Raw genomic sequence first — 14,927 nt, 5'->3', positions numbered from 1 at the left:
TTGATATGACAATCCAACACGCTCTWACAATTCGTGTGATGGATAACATTGGGGGGGAAAAATTCAAATGAAAAGCCTTCTCCTTTCGCCACAATACTGACAACAATGACCTGGTAACAAGTAGTTGCTGAATGACAAACTGTCAAATGTATTTAAAAAAGGTAGTCTAGGGCCTTGCATTCCATTCAATTCCAGAAAGTGGTGTAATTGGCCTGTTGTATTTAACCTAGTGGCTGACATGGAGAGAAGTGTTGACTATCAAATACKCTGYTGCTTGTCTTCCGTCTAAATATTTTGACGTTGCAACCTAGATCTACTCTCTGGTCCTGGGTTCCAGTTACCTTACAAGGAATGCCTCGATCCTGGGCAAGAAGTGAGAGCATATAAGCCACATTTATTGACCTTTGTCACATGTGAATTRTAAAAAATAGACTGTAMTAATTCTCAGRGCTGTTTACAGTGGCTACAGGAGAGACTCTAGGAGGTGTTAAATCTGTCAGTGATGTTATTGATTAGGCACATTAAAGCAAACCTTCCCACCAATCACACTGGYTGCAAACTTCCACTGTTCAATGTTCTTGAATGTAACCTAACTGTAGTTCCTTTTCCAGCCCTACATTTCCAGTTTGTCGTTCAGACAATGCAAGACACTTAGGATATATTTAGGAAGTATTTTCATTCAGTCTTGCCTGCCTTCTAATATTTTTATATCTGGAAAGAGATGGGCCTCCGCTAGTGCATGAGTCATGCCACAGTCCCTCAGTTCATTACCCACATCTCCATTCCAATGATGATCCATCATTCCTACATTCTCTAGCCCACTGCACAGCATCAAAGGCCAGACTAGATGAAGACTAAACTGGATTAATAAAGCGATTAAAGTCTTGAGTTAGAGAGGCGGCCCATAGTGCCAAAATATTCAAAGCATGACAATTGTGAACTAAAGTGAAGRAAAAAAACAAGATGGGTGAGCGCTCAATGAGCGAGAGTTCAATGTGAAGGAGTTCAGATGTAAAGTGGTGTTTGCCACAACAAAACAAAGATCAACACTTGACTTGTGAAAAAGTCAACATTAGTATATGAACATACTATAAGTCGTATTTCACAAGTCAGTTACTGCAACAATTACGAGCAAAATAGAATCTTTGGAAAGCATTGACACAGCCCTGTTTTCACTTGAATGTGCCTTAGGATGATTCCACAAACATCTAACAGTTTTCCTGTAACCTTGTGAGTGTATGGCTGTTTTGGGGACTACAGTTCTGTGGGGCCTCAATATCATTCAACAGGGACTGTTAACTCCTATTTCTCACCATAATTTGGCTGGAGGGATGGAGTGATATTTGACTATCTCCTGTTGAGGATCATATGATGCTCTTCTGTTTCTTTGTAATGTTTTGCACATGGCCACAGGACCAGGGTCCAAACGCTTGGCTGAATGGTGTGTTTGTTCACCCTGGTCCCTGCAAAACAGGCGCATGGCTCTCTCAGACAATGCTGTCAAGATGTCCTCGGGAGGCCCCTCACCAGCACACCCCACTTGGCAGCTGTTGCCAGTCTCTATCCAACAAATAATCTACTGGAGAGGGAGGTGTCAGTCAGTGCTGTCAGTGCTGTATTTACAGCCCTATACGTAAGAAAAAGGAAGAGATGCACCCTAAAATCTAGGGGCATCTTTGGACTGGACTGTGGCTGAGGCATAGTGGCACTCTAATGTTTCTMCTCTCAAGGCAAAATCGTTGTTTTACAGATCATGTATAATTCAATACATGTCTCCTTGTGGATAACATCTGTGTAATGTCATACATTATACAGCATTATTCTATGCTAGTTTTAAGGGTATCTATTCTGAGGAGCTGAAATGGTCAAACCACACGGACACTGTGCGGACACTGTGGTGAAGGAGGAGGAGGCTGAAGAAATGTGTGGCCTGTCCCAGAGGGCCCTCACAGTGTTCTACAGGAGCACCACTGAGAGCATACAGTCGGGCTGTATCACAGCATGGTACGGCAACTCCACCGCCGCTGACCGCGAGGCACTACAGAGGGTGGTACGCTCAGCCGAATGCACCATTGGGTGCACACTGCCTGCCCTCCAGGACACCTACAACATGAGGTGTCGCAGGAAGGCCAAGAAGATCACCAGGGACCTCCCCGCTTCCATCACTCACTTAGACGCTGGTAGTACAGAAGCATCATGGCTTAAACTAACAGACTGGTCAATAGGTTCTACCCCCAGACCATCAGACTGCTGAATAGCCACCACTAGTCAGCTACCTATCCCCCCCTCTTACCCTCTCCCCTAAATAAAAAATAAACAGGTTATTTTTTTAATTTATACTTGTTGTTGACTGATGCAGTCCCTTTCAAAAGCGTGCCTAAACCACATGCTGTACAGAGAGAGTTATTTCACTCCAGGCYATGCTGTTCTATATGTTTACAACACTCCTCCTGTTATCAGAAAACGCCCAATCATATTTTCCAAGCCAAGTGATCAGGTGGCCTGTGGCACTGTTAATAATAAATGTAATAGCCACAGGGGGTCTCCATCATAGATGAAAACATCTTCCAAGTGCGCTGTTATTCTCTTTTTATTCCTATTTCCTGAACCAAAAGTGTTTTTGTCAATTTTCCTATCAATAAACTGTACAATCCATCATCAGAAATGTAGTTTTTATGCTTAAAAGATCTAATAAATTGTAAATTTTGTCAAGTAAAGGCTGCTGTCATTTTTCTCTGATTTCCATTCTGTCATTGTGCTTGGGATCAATAGTGACAGAAACAGCTGACAACCACTGGACAAGCAGAGACGGCTAAAGAATGGCTGTTTTAAACAAACTCGCCTGTCAGTCAAACACGCGCCTAGTTAACCAGTATGGCTTCAAACAGTGTATTATTAACACCTATGCTCTTAGCCAAGCTACGTATCTGAAGGCTGGCTTGCGACATGCATTATGTAACAAGGAAGGTGATAAGGAAAATTCTGAGAGGTTGACCATTGGGAGCCGAGGCTATGATGATGCCATCTTGGCATGGCTAGACCCAGACACTGCTGAGCAGACCTACACTGTAACAAGTGGCTTGTTTGCCATGTCAAATAAAACCAACAAAGAACTACCATTTTCTTTGGGAGAAAATGGAAGCCAGTGCTCATCATTCCTACATTGAATGATAAAAGTCTACAAAAGCACGTGTTTGTAGCTTTTGTTTCACCCTTCACCTGTAGTCAACAAACATGTGCTTTCGTAGACTTTTACCCTTCAATAAGCTCCCAATGGGCACCTCCCTGCTGTCTTGGCATCCTCAATTAATTTCTTCAGCTCCGGCCCACAGCTAGCTGCCTATGGGCATCTTAGCTGCTCCACAGTCAAACCTTTCAAAATGCATCAGTGTTCAAAATTGGCTCTTATGAGCATAGCRAATCCCAATTGGTTTTTGCTATGCWCATGAGAGCCAATTTTTGAACAAATGCTGTCATTCAAAATTCTGCACATATGTGCACAATTTTGAATGACAGCGTTTGTTCAGTCTACCAACGGATAATTTGTACAATGCTATATATAGACTAGGCCTACCTGACACCAGTGGTGTAAAATAGGTAAGTAAGTAAGTAAAAATATTTTAAAGTACTACTTAAGTAGTTATTTGGGTATCTGTACTTTACTTTACTATTTGACTCCTTTAAAATTACTTTACATTCCTTAAGAAAATATTGTACTGGTTACTCCATACATTTTCCCTGACACCTATTACGCTCGCTGTCCTCAACTCTAATATAATAAATGGAACATAATAAATGTTCCACAAAAAAACAATAAACAACTCAACGAACGTAAAGCTAGGAGTGCAACACCTGCAACACAAAAAAGACAAGATCCCACAACAGAAAGAGGGAAAAAGGGCTGCCTAAGTATGATTCCCATCAGAGACACAATAGACAGCTGCCTCTGATTGGGAACCATACTTGGCCAAAAACAAAGAAATAGACAACATAGAATGCATCTACCCTCGGTGGCGGCTCCGGTTCGGGACGTAGCTCCCGCTCCCTATGCTGATCCCTCCGCTTCTGTGGAACCGGACCGTGGATCGTCGCCGGAGGAACCGGACCGGTGGATCATCGCCGGAGGCTCTGAACTGGGAACCACCGTGGAGGCGCCGGACTGGCAAGATCGCCGCCGGAGGCTCCGGACTGGGAACTCCCCGCTGGAGCTCCGGAATGGGGACCATCGCTGGAGGCTTCGGACTGGGGACGTCGCTGGAGGCTCCGGACTGGGGACCGTCGCTGGAGCTCCTTGCCCTGGATTTTCACTGGAGGCTCCGGGCCATGGATCATCAACTGAGGCTTCGTGCCATGGTTATCACTGAGGCTTCATGCCATGGATCATCACTACAGGCTCCGGCCATGGATCATCACTGGAGGACTTCATGCATGGATCATCACTACAGGTCTCGGGCCATGGATCATCACTGGAGGCTTCGTGCCAATGGATTATCACTGGAGGCTCCCGGGCCCATGGATTATCAAGTGAGGCTCGTGCGATGGACTATCACTAGAGGCTTCGTACGTGGAGCCGAACAGGTCTCACCGGAACTGAGGGGGACGTTACTGGAGCCTGGTGCGTGGAGCTGCCACAGATGACGCAGGTTGGGGGAGACATACTGGAGGCCTGGTACGTGGAACCGGAACAGGTCTCACGGACTGGGGGAGATGACTGGAAGCCTGGTGCGTGGAACAGGCACCGGATACACTGGGCCGTGGAGCGCTACTGGAGGTCCTTCGGAGCGTGAGAGCTTGGCACAACACCGTCCTGGCTGGATGCCCAGCTCCGCCCGGGCAAATGCGGGGCAGCTGGACATCACGAGCGCACGGGCCCTGTGAATGCTCAACTGGAGACACAGCTGCGCATACAACCGCATAGACACGATGCCGGACCAGTCACATCGTACGGCTCCGACGGGTAAGCACGGGGAGTTTGGCTCAGGTCTAAACCCTGACAGCCGGCCAATCTCCCCATGAGCCCCCCCAAAAAATTATTTTGGGGGGGCTGCCTCTCGGCTTGCTTCCGTTGAGCATATCTCCTCGTATCGTCGCGGTTCGCTTTTGCTGCCTCTATCTCTTCCTTCGGACGCGATACTCCCCGGCACTTGTCCAGGGTCCTGCTCCTCCAGGATTTTCCTCCCAGGTCCAGTCCTCCTGACCACGCTGCGTGGGTCCGTGGTGGTGGGATCTTCTGTTACGCTCGCTGTCCTCAAACTCCTGTCATAAAAATGAACCAAGGTGCAAAGCGTTGTAGGTGGTACATTTTCTTATATAATAAATGTTCCAACCAAAAAACAATAAACAACTCAACGAACGTAAAAGCTAGGAGTGCAACACCTGCAACACAAAAAGAAGAATCCCACACAGAAAGAGGAAAAAGGGCTGCCTATGTATGATTCCCAATCAGAGACAACAATAGACAGCTGCCTCTGATTGGGAACCATACTCTGCCAAAAACAAAGAAATAGACAACATAGAATGGCCACTCCAAATCGCACCCTGACCTAACCAAATAGAGAAATAAAACGKCTCTCTAAGGTCAGGGCGTGACAACACCYAAAAGTAATTGTTACATTTTGAATGCTTAGCAGGACAGTAAAATAGTTAATTTCACACACTTATCAACCGAACATCCCTGGTCATCCCTACTGTCTCTGATCTGGCGGACTCACTAAACCGATATGCTTTGTTTGTAAATTATGTCTGTGTTGGAGTGTGCCCCTGGCTTTCATTAAATTAAAAAAACAAGAAAATGGTGCCATCTGGKTTTYTTAATATAAAGAATTTGAAATGATTTATACTTAAGTATATTTTAAACMAAATACTTTTAGACTTCTACTCAAGTAGAATTTTACTGGGTGACTTCTACTTTTACTTGAGTCATTTTCTATTTTTACTCAAGTATGACAGTTGGGTACTTTTTCCACCACTGCCTGACAGTGAAAGTGCAACCAAAATCAGAAGTTGTGCGTACTGTAGGCCTACTGTAAACTAAAATTAACAACTGGTGCAGGTTTACATTTACACTGATATCATTAATTAATATCTTGTTAATAAATATCTACCTAAAAGTTGGGCTACACAAGGCCTACAATAGAGCTCGCCATCTTGTAGTCCTAAAAAATTTAAATTAGTTATCTCTGGTTCGTTCAGCCTTTCCTATGGGGAAAATTAATGGGGAGAAAATATGGTTTTGGGATAAACGTTGAAAATAAGGTCTGAGKTTAACACAGTCTTCTGGGAATGCYTTCCACTAGATGTTGGAACACTGCTGCGGGGACTTGCTTCCATTCAGCCACAAGAGCATTAGTGAGKTSGGGCACTGATGTTGGGCGATAGGCATGGCTCGCAGTCGGCGTTACAAATCAACCCAAAGGTGTTCGATGGGGTGGAGGTCAGGGCTCCTTGCAGGCCAGTCAATATCTTCCACACCGATCTTGACAAACCATTTCTGTATGGACCTCACTTTGTTAACAGGGGCATTGTCATGCTGAAACAGGAAAGGGCCTTCCCCAAACTGTTGCCACAAAGTTGGAAGCACAGAATTGTCTAGAATGTCATTGTATGTTGTAGYATTAAGATTTCCCTTCACTGGATCTAAGGGGCATTGCCCGAACCATGAAAACCAGCCCCAGACCATTATTCCTCCTCCACCAAACTTTACAGTTGGCATTATGCATTCGGGCAGGTAGTGTTCTCCTGGCATCGGCCAAACCCAGATTTGTCAGTCGGACTGCYRGACGGTGAAGCGTGATTCATCACTCCRKAGAACGYGTTTCCAMTGCTYCAGWGTCCAATGGAGGCCAGCTTTACACCACTCCAGTCGACACTTGGCATTGCACATGGTGATTTTAGGCTTGTGTGCGGCTACTCGGCCACAGAAACCCATTTCATGAAGCTCCCAACTAACAGGTAATGTGCTGACGTTGCTTCCAGAGGCAGTTTGAAACTAGGTAGTGAGTGTTGCAACCGAGGACAGACAATTTTTTATGCGGTATGTGCTTCAGCACTCAGCGGTCTCGTTCTGTGAGCTTGTGTGGCCTTCCACTTCACGACTGAGCCGTTGTTGCTCCTAGACATCGCCACTTCACAATAACAGCACTTACATTTGACTGGGGCAGATCTACYGTAGGACATAAATTTGACRAACTGACTYGTTGGAAAGGTAGTATCCTATGACGGTGCCACGTTGAAAGTCTGTGTGCTCARTTTTATACCCCTGTCATCAATGGGTGTGGCTGAAAAAGCCAAATTCACTAATTTGAAGGGGTGTCCACATATTTTGTATATATAGTGTAGATTGCAGATGATTTTAGCTATTAAATTTAAGCTGTGTTTACACAGGCAGCCCAATTCTGATATTTTTTCCACTAATTWGTCYTTTGACCAATCACATCAGATCTTTTCAAAAGTCCAATTAGTGAAAAAATAAATACATAATTTGGCTGCCTGTGTAAATGCATCCTAAGGTAGCTACAAGTAAATTGGTGGAATTTCCCTGCATTGGCAAAACTATGTACACCGTTCTGGTGGAATTTCCCTGCATTGGCAAAACTATGTACACCGTTCAGACTTCCTATCGCTGGTTTCCTCTCAGTGCATACTGGTTTTGGGCGCGCTAGGCTTGTTTACCGAAAAATGCGGTCATGTAGGCTATTGTCGACTTCAAAAGGAGAAAAGTTGGAAGGCACCTTCCTCGGTAGTATCGACAGTGGTAATGGTTATTCTTGAAGCTCCACCTCCACTTCCACCTTTTATGTTAATTTCAACGTTATTCTGCGCTGCGTGTGGGACTGCTTTGTAGCCTATCTGCCGCGGTCCAATGTAAATCGGCTTGGACAGCCACTAACTACACTGAGGGTAAACGGTGTTTGGCGAAATCGCGATTATATGATTATGTTATGTTGACAGCCAAGGAGCGCATGTCTGTGAATATTTTATCTAACAAAACCAGAGAAGAGGAACTCACCTTGTATTTTAACATGGGAGGTCAGATAACAAGACATACCTTGTACGGTAAGGATATTTTACTTTTTTTTTTGGGGGGGGGGGGGGGGGGGTAGCCTATATTCGATTATTGATTGCGTATATTTAGCARTAATTAAAACGTTGCTGATGGGATATGCTACAATGAAAACCTTGAGGCAAAAATGGCATAATTTGAGGATGATTCTAAATTGATTAAGTGTCAGTTTATCCCTCACAGAAAGAAATTAGTCAGCAAGAAAATGAATGAAAGTATTATGAATGCTCTAGCTATGACTTGTGTGCTTTTTTATGTTAGATGCATGCTAACGTTCAAACACAATTATAGCAATGCAATATTCTGTTATGTGCAGCAACGTGAATGTTCAAGAATTAACTTCGTATTTGCATAGTTGCTAATTGGCTGATGGTATTTATATCTCTTATTTTTTTATTTTCTACATATTTTCTTCAGATGACAAYTTATGGTTAAGTATATCTGGGATGATTGAGCCAAATAACTGGACTTTGAATATAACTGCATTTTGAAGTTATCAATGTGGAGAAATTGTGTTCCTTAATTATTATTATTTAAATAGTTTACCTTGCCTAGTATTTGTAAACAGTGTGCCTCTCATTGACTGCCCAAGTGTCCAATCAGTTGTCTGATACTCCACAATACCATATGCAATGACATAACTAATCTAATTAATCATGTTAAATTACTCTAAATTAATGAATGTAGTCTGCAGTTCTACTCTGATTATTTTTTATTTTAACTAGGCAAGTCAGTTAAGAACAAATTCTTATTTACAATGACAGCCTCATAGTGTAATACATTGTATTTGTTTTTTTGTCCCTTTTTGTCCCTTGTCAGATAGATCTCTATGATGAGGCTATAATAAGAGGTTCTAAACTTGTATAAACATTCATATTTTATTGGTCACATACACATATTTAGCAGATGTTATTGCGGGTGTAGCCAAATGCTTGTAAAGGAGCCTGAAACAAGGTGTCTATTGGCGCCATTTTGGTGAACGTCACAAATTGCTTTCCTAGCTATGCAATCCATCTTTCCTGGCTATGCAATGATACAGAGATTGTGTGTGCAATCTACAGTACCGTATATGATGTACTTAAGCAATAAGGCCCGAGAGGGTGTGGTATATGGCCAATATACCACGGCTCAGGGCTGTTCTTAGGCGCAACGCGGAGTGCCKGGACACAGCGCTAAGCCGTGGTATATTGGCCATATCACAAACCCCCGAGGTGCCTTATTGCTATTATAAACTGGTTACCAACGTAATTAGAGCAGTAAAAATAAATGTGTTGTCATACCTGTGGTATACCACGACTGTCAGCCAATCAGCATTCAGGGCTCAAACMACTAAGTTTATATTTTACATTAGACCTCACARGTAGGAGAGGTCTATTAGAAATGTGAAATTATAGTTGTGACAGCCAGGGTAGTACACACCCTAGGCTTCCCAGTGGCCCTAGGCAGCCAGATGCCCTTAGAGTCAGATCTAGGAACATCTTACTCAAACCCAGCTAAACCTTGACCATCAGCAGGTCCAAYGTAAAACTGACATTAGATCAGTGCTTAGGGCCAACCTCCACCTGTCCCTTTCAGAGATGACACATTGTGACAACCAAGCTGCTGTAACACACTTGCCTTGTGCTCTCCAGGGCTGCTGCCTCTGAGCTTTTGTCCCACATTAGCAGGCCACTGAGCCCTGATGTTTACGTAATGTCAAGTCTGGAAAAAAGACTCCAGAGCAGGGCAGCGGGCCAGGTGTGACTGCCTATGGCGGTCTCTGGCTCTGTCTATCCAGTCTTCACTGTTTGGTTGCCCTGACCAATCAATGACGATTGAGCTCTGAGCAATATTCCCCTTCCTTAACCTGAGTGCCTGATGCTTGTCGTGGCGCTTCTCTTTATCATGCCCAGTCTCTGCTCAATGTTAAGCTTGACATCTCTGTCCGGTTGCATTGCTCTCAAGACATGCCCAGAGAACCTCTGTGCAGTTGAGGAGGTAGGCACTGACCTTCTCAGACAATAGAATGTAATGCTGAAGGTAAATAAGCATAAAGAATTCAAGTCTATCAATGTGGCAGCAGTAGTAGCAACAAGCAAAATGCATTTGGCATTTGTGAGGTCTTTTGTAAACTAATTTTGGACCTTGAGTCAACCAAAAGTGTTTGTTTTGTATGTTCTGGCATGTCATGCATTATCATTTGCTTGGCCAGTGGTTGAATACAATACACCCTTTTATGTTGCCATCAAACAATCTGACATGATGAATAAAATATGGTTACTTGATTTATTATGACTTAATTTAGGACCATTGTTGTACATAGAGAACCATTCATCATTTTTATGTAGCCCAGGGACAGACATGTGAATACCTCAAGTCAGTAGTGTAGACAAATAAGCTGTACTTTTCCTATGCCAGTTCAGCCTGAACAATTCATTGGAGTGCTCTTGGCAGCCACAATCTAAAAGAGTTTCAACAATGGGGAAAATAACTCTGTAGAAACACATGACAAATTCTGTGCTGCTTTATCTTTGGTTAATTTCCTGGTCAAAATGTGTTATTCAAATGATGCTATATGTACATCCATGAATGGATACGAGAGTGTTTACCTTGCAGAATATTTCTGTCTTGAAATTGAAGTGACTGCATTCGCAGAAGCCCCATGATGCTCTGTTGCCAATATAAGCAGCCTAATTGAAATGTCTCCTGGGTACACTGAAAAGCTCTTGACCCCTATAGGTCATGAGCAATAATAACTTTCTATCCCTAAGAAATTAGGCTAGGGATACTCTCCCTCTCCCTCTCACACACACACACACACCACACCACACCACACACACCACACACACACACACACACACACACACACACACACACACACACACACACACACACACACACACACACACAACCACAACACACACACACACACCCCTCTTAATTAGGCGAATGTGGTCCTCTAGTTGTTGGTCCTTAGATCTTTTGCTTTTTAGTGCAGTGACTTGGTGACAGGCCAGTGTTGACCTGCTCCCAAAATCTGGTGGTTTATACTGTAGGTTTGTAAAGAACAGGTATTTGTGATATTATCTTCATATTATTATGTATTATAAAATATTATTTGTGACTGTTAATTTGACAATCAGCTAAGTGCAAGTCATAAAACAACATCTGGTACATATATGCCTCATTCCCACACAATTGTCTGTTGAATAAGTCATTATTTGGGATGATCTCACCAGAAATATCTTCATGACAACTCAATGTCCTTGGCATTGTTGTATTGCTTTGAAGGGAGATGTGAAAATGTGAATGGGGAAAAGGAGATTAGGGGAATAGCTTAACTGTTGATTTTTTTGCGCATGCAGTGGCACAATCCACGCCTTATCAGTCTACAAAAAGGCAGATCTGAGAAAAGTAGATTTGGAGTCAATTAGAGCTGCATTGAAGAATGTATGTGTAGGAGCTGGTTATTACCCATGATTCATTCTTTGGTATTTACTACAAGTCAGATACATCCCAAAGTAGCTTTGAAATAGTTTTTTTTGTGTTATGCTATTCTTTGACCCTYTTTAACTTTCTCACTCATTATTATTCACAATTCATTCAGAATTATCCGTAATCATGGTAGCATCCACATCCACATGTAGAAGTGTTTAGAAACATATTATATTCTTATTTGCAATAAAAGTAACTCCAAAATGACGCAATACATTATTTACCATTTAATTTCTATTGGGCACTAAATAATCTGATACACAACCAAAACTAACTGCAAATGCATCCAACAAGTTTGTAGAGTCAATCAATCAAATTTATTTATAAAGCCCTTTTTACATCAGCCGATGTCACAAAGTGCTATACAGAAACCCAGCCTAAAAACCCAAACAGCAAGCAATGCAGATGAAGAAGCACGGTGGCTAGGAAAAACTCCCTAGAATGTCAGGAACCTAGGAAGAAACCAAAAGGAACCAGGCTCTGAGGGGTGGCCAGTCCTCTTCTGACCTCTTCTACCGGGTGGCGATTATAACAAAACATGGCCAAGATGTTCAAACGTTCATAGATGACYAGCAGGGTCAAATAATAATAATCACAGTGGTTGTAGAGGGTGCAACAGGTCAGCACCTCAGGAGTAAATGTCAGTTGGCTTTTCATAGCCGATCATTCAGAGTTAGAGACAGCAGGTGCGGTAGAAAGAGAGAGTCGAAAACAGCAGGACAAGGTAGCACGTCCGGTGAACAGGTCAGGGTTCCATAGCTGCAGGCAGAACAGTTGAAACTGGAGCAGCAGCACGACCAGGTGGACTGGGGACAGCAAGGAATCATCAGACCATGTAGTCATGAGGCATGGTCCTAGGGCTCAGGTCCTCCAAGAGAAAGAGAAAGAGAGAGAGAATTAGCGGGAGCATACTTAAATTCACACAGGACACCGGATAAGACAGGAGAAATACTCCAGATATAGCAGACTGACCCTAGCCCCCGACATATAAACTATTACTAGAGGCTGAGACAGGAGGGGTCGGGAGACACTGCTGTAATCATTGCATWCTAGGAATATGGGATCAAATACTAAACTCTTGACTACTTTATTTATAAGAATCTTTAGGGGTGTCAATAATTTTGACACCTACCTTTTTGAGAAAAAATGGTTACTTGATAAACAAAATCTCTTTCTMTGWGCAATTGTATTAGTATAAAATATAATTTCCCCCAAAAAATGTAGCATACAATATAGCTCAGTATTTGAATTATTTATTTCAGACAGTCGATTATTGCTCATCTTTATCAAGGGTGTCAATAATTGTGGACCCCACTGTATACATTGTTGCTATATTCAATATATATATATATTCAAGACTCATGATCAAACCAGTGCTATAATTTTAACCAAAGCCTACGGGTGTGTGTGTGTGCTTGCGCGTGCGTGTGTTTATGGAAGGAAGGAAGCTAAAGTAATTCCACTGCCTAAAAATAGTAAAGCACCCTTTGCTGTCGCCAACAGCCATCCAAWCAGTTTGCTGCCTGTTCTTAGTAAACTGATGGAGAGAATTGTGTTTGGCCAAATACAAAGCAATTTTCACAGAACAAGTTAACTACTGACTTTCAGCATGCATAMRGAGAAGGTCACTCAACTTGTACTGCACTGACTTAGATGACTGATGATTGCTTAAAATAAATGCATAATAAGGTGATAGTTGGAGCTGTACTGTTAGATTTCAGTGCAGCCTTTGATATTATTGATCATAAACTGTTATTGAAAAAACTCACTTGCTTTGGATTTAAATCACCTGCCATCACATGGTTGGAGAGTTATTTATCCAATAGATCCCAGAGAGTGTTCTTCAATGGAAGCTTCTCTAACATCAGATATGTACAGTGCAGTGTCACTCAGGGCAGTTGGCTTGGGCTGTTACTCTTCTCAATTTTGACAAATGATTTACCACTTGTCTTACACGAAGCAAGAATCACTGTATGTGGATGATTCCACACTCTACATGTCAGCACCAAAAGCCAATGAGCTCACTGAAATTCTAAATAAGGAGTTACAGACAGTATTAGAATGTGTGATTAATAATAAACTGGTCTTAAATACAGTGCCTTCATAAAGTATTCACACCCCTTGACTTTTTCCACATTTTGTTGTGTTACAGCCTGGATTTAAAATTGATTAAATTGAGATGTTTTGTCACTGGTCTACAATGTTTTGTCACTGGTCCCATGTAGCTCAGTTGGTAGAGCATGGTGTTTGCAATGCCAGGGTTGTGGGTTCACTTCCCACAGGGAAAATGTATGCAYTCACTGCTGTAAGAGCATTTGCTCAATGACTAAAATGTAATACTAAAAGCARTGTATTTGGTTCAAAAAGTTACCTAAGATCTTAACCTCAATGGTTAWTGTCCAGAAGATATTTTTGGAAATAGGAAACAATGGCAGAAACATTGTGTACAAAAAATAAATAAACAAAATAGCAGAATTGGTCATGACCCCGTAAAACAGCTATCCATTGCAGCGTCAATCTCCATGCAGCACTGGTCTCTCTGCTACTACACTGCAAGCGGTACCGATACACCAAGGCTGTAACCAACAGGACCCTGAACAGCTTCTACCCCAAACCATAAGACCGTTAAATAGTTAGTCCAGGGAGGTATTTGGTTAACTATTTAACTATCTGCATTGACCCTCTTTGCACTAACTTTTTTTGACTCATCACATACACCGCTGCTACTGTTTTTTATCCGTCACTTTATTCCTAGTTATATGTACATATCTACCCCTTACCTTGTACCCCTGCACATCGACTCGGTACTTGTACCCTGTGTATATAACCAAGTTATCATTACTCATTGTGTATTTATTATTACTTTTATTACGTGTTTTACTTTCTATTATTTCTCTTTTCTTTTTATCTGTATTGTTGGGAAGGGCCTGTAAGTAAACAATGCATTGTTGTTTATGAAGCATGTGACTAATACAATTTTATTTGAATTGTACATAAAGGGTGTGACCATTGAGCAAACTGAGGAAGCTAAACTCCTAGATATAACATTGTATGGTCAATTATCATGGTCAAGTCCTATTGATAAAGTTGCTGGGGAGGGGTATATCTGTTCTAAAAAATATATTCTGCATTTTTGACACAAATCAACTGAACTAGTTGTTCAGGCTCTGGTCTTGTCCCATCTTGATTACTGTCTGGTAATAATGTCAAGTGCATCAAAGAAAGACCTAGCAAAGCTGCAGCTGGCTCAAAACAGAGCAGCACACCTTGCCCTTGACTGCACATACAAAAGGAACATCAACAACATTCCAGTCTTTCCTAGTTGAACGTTGACGAGAGATTAACTGCTTCTCTTCTAGTTTTCATTAGAAATATTACTGTGATAAATTCC

The 14,927-nt window shown here is 42.3% G+C and overlaps 1 protein-coding gene across 1 annotated transcript in view; it reads left to right on the top strand.

Moving 5' to 3' along the window:
- The first annotated feature begins 7,848 nt into the window (after positions 1-7,848).
- Positions 7,849-14,927, top strand: part of LOC111951648 (E3 ubiquitin-protein ligase NEURL1) — a 55,582-nt gene continuing 48,503 nt past the window's right edge. Inside the window, exon 1 of the mRNA XM_023969862.2 lies at positions 7,849-8,055. Within this exon, the coding sequence (XP_023825630.1) occupies positions 7,941-8,055 (115 nt within the window). The 5' untranslated portion in view covers positions 7,849-7,940. The remainder of the gene's footprint in view (positions 8,056-14,927) is intronic.

Source organism: Salvelinus sp. IW2-2015, linkage group LG25 (genome assembly GCF_002910315.2).
Source record: "Salvelinus sp. IW2-2015 linkage group LG25, ASM291031v2, whole genome shotgun sequence".
In the NCBI taxonomy this organism is placed as follows: Eukaryota; Metazoa; Chordata; class Actinopteri; order Salmoniformes; family Salmonidae; genus Salvelinus; species Salvelinus sp. IW2-2015.
The sequence above is the reverse complement of the archived record's forward strand: the minus strand, read 5'-3'. Positions and strand labels throughout refer to the sequence as shown.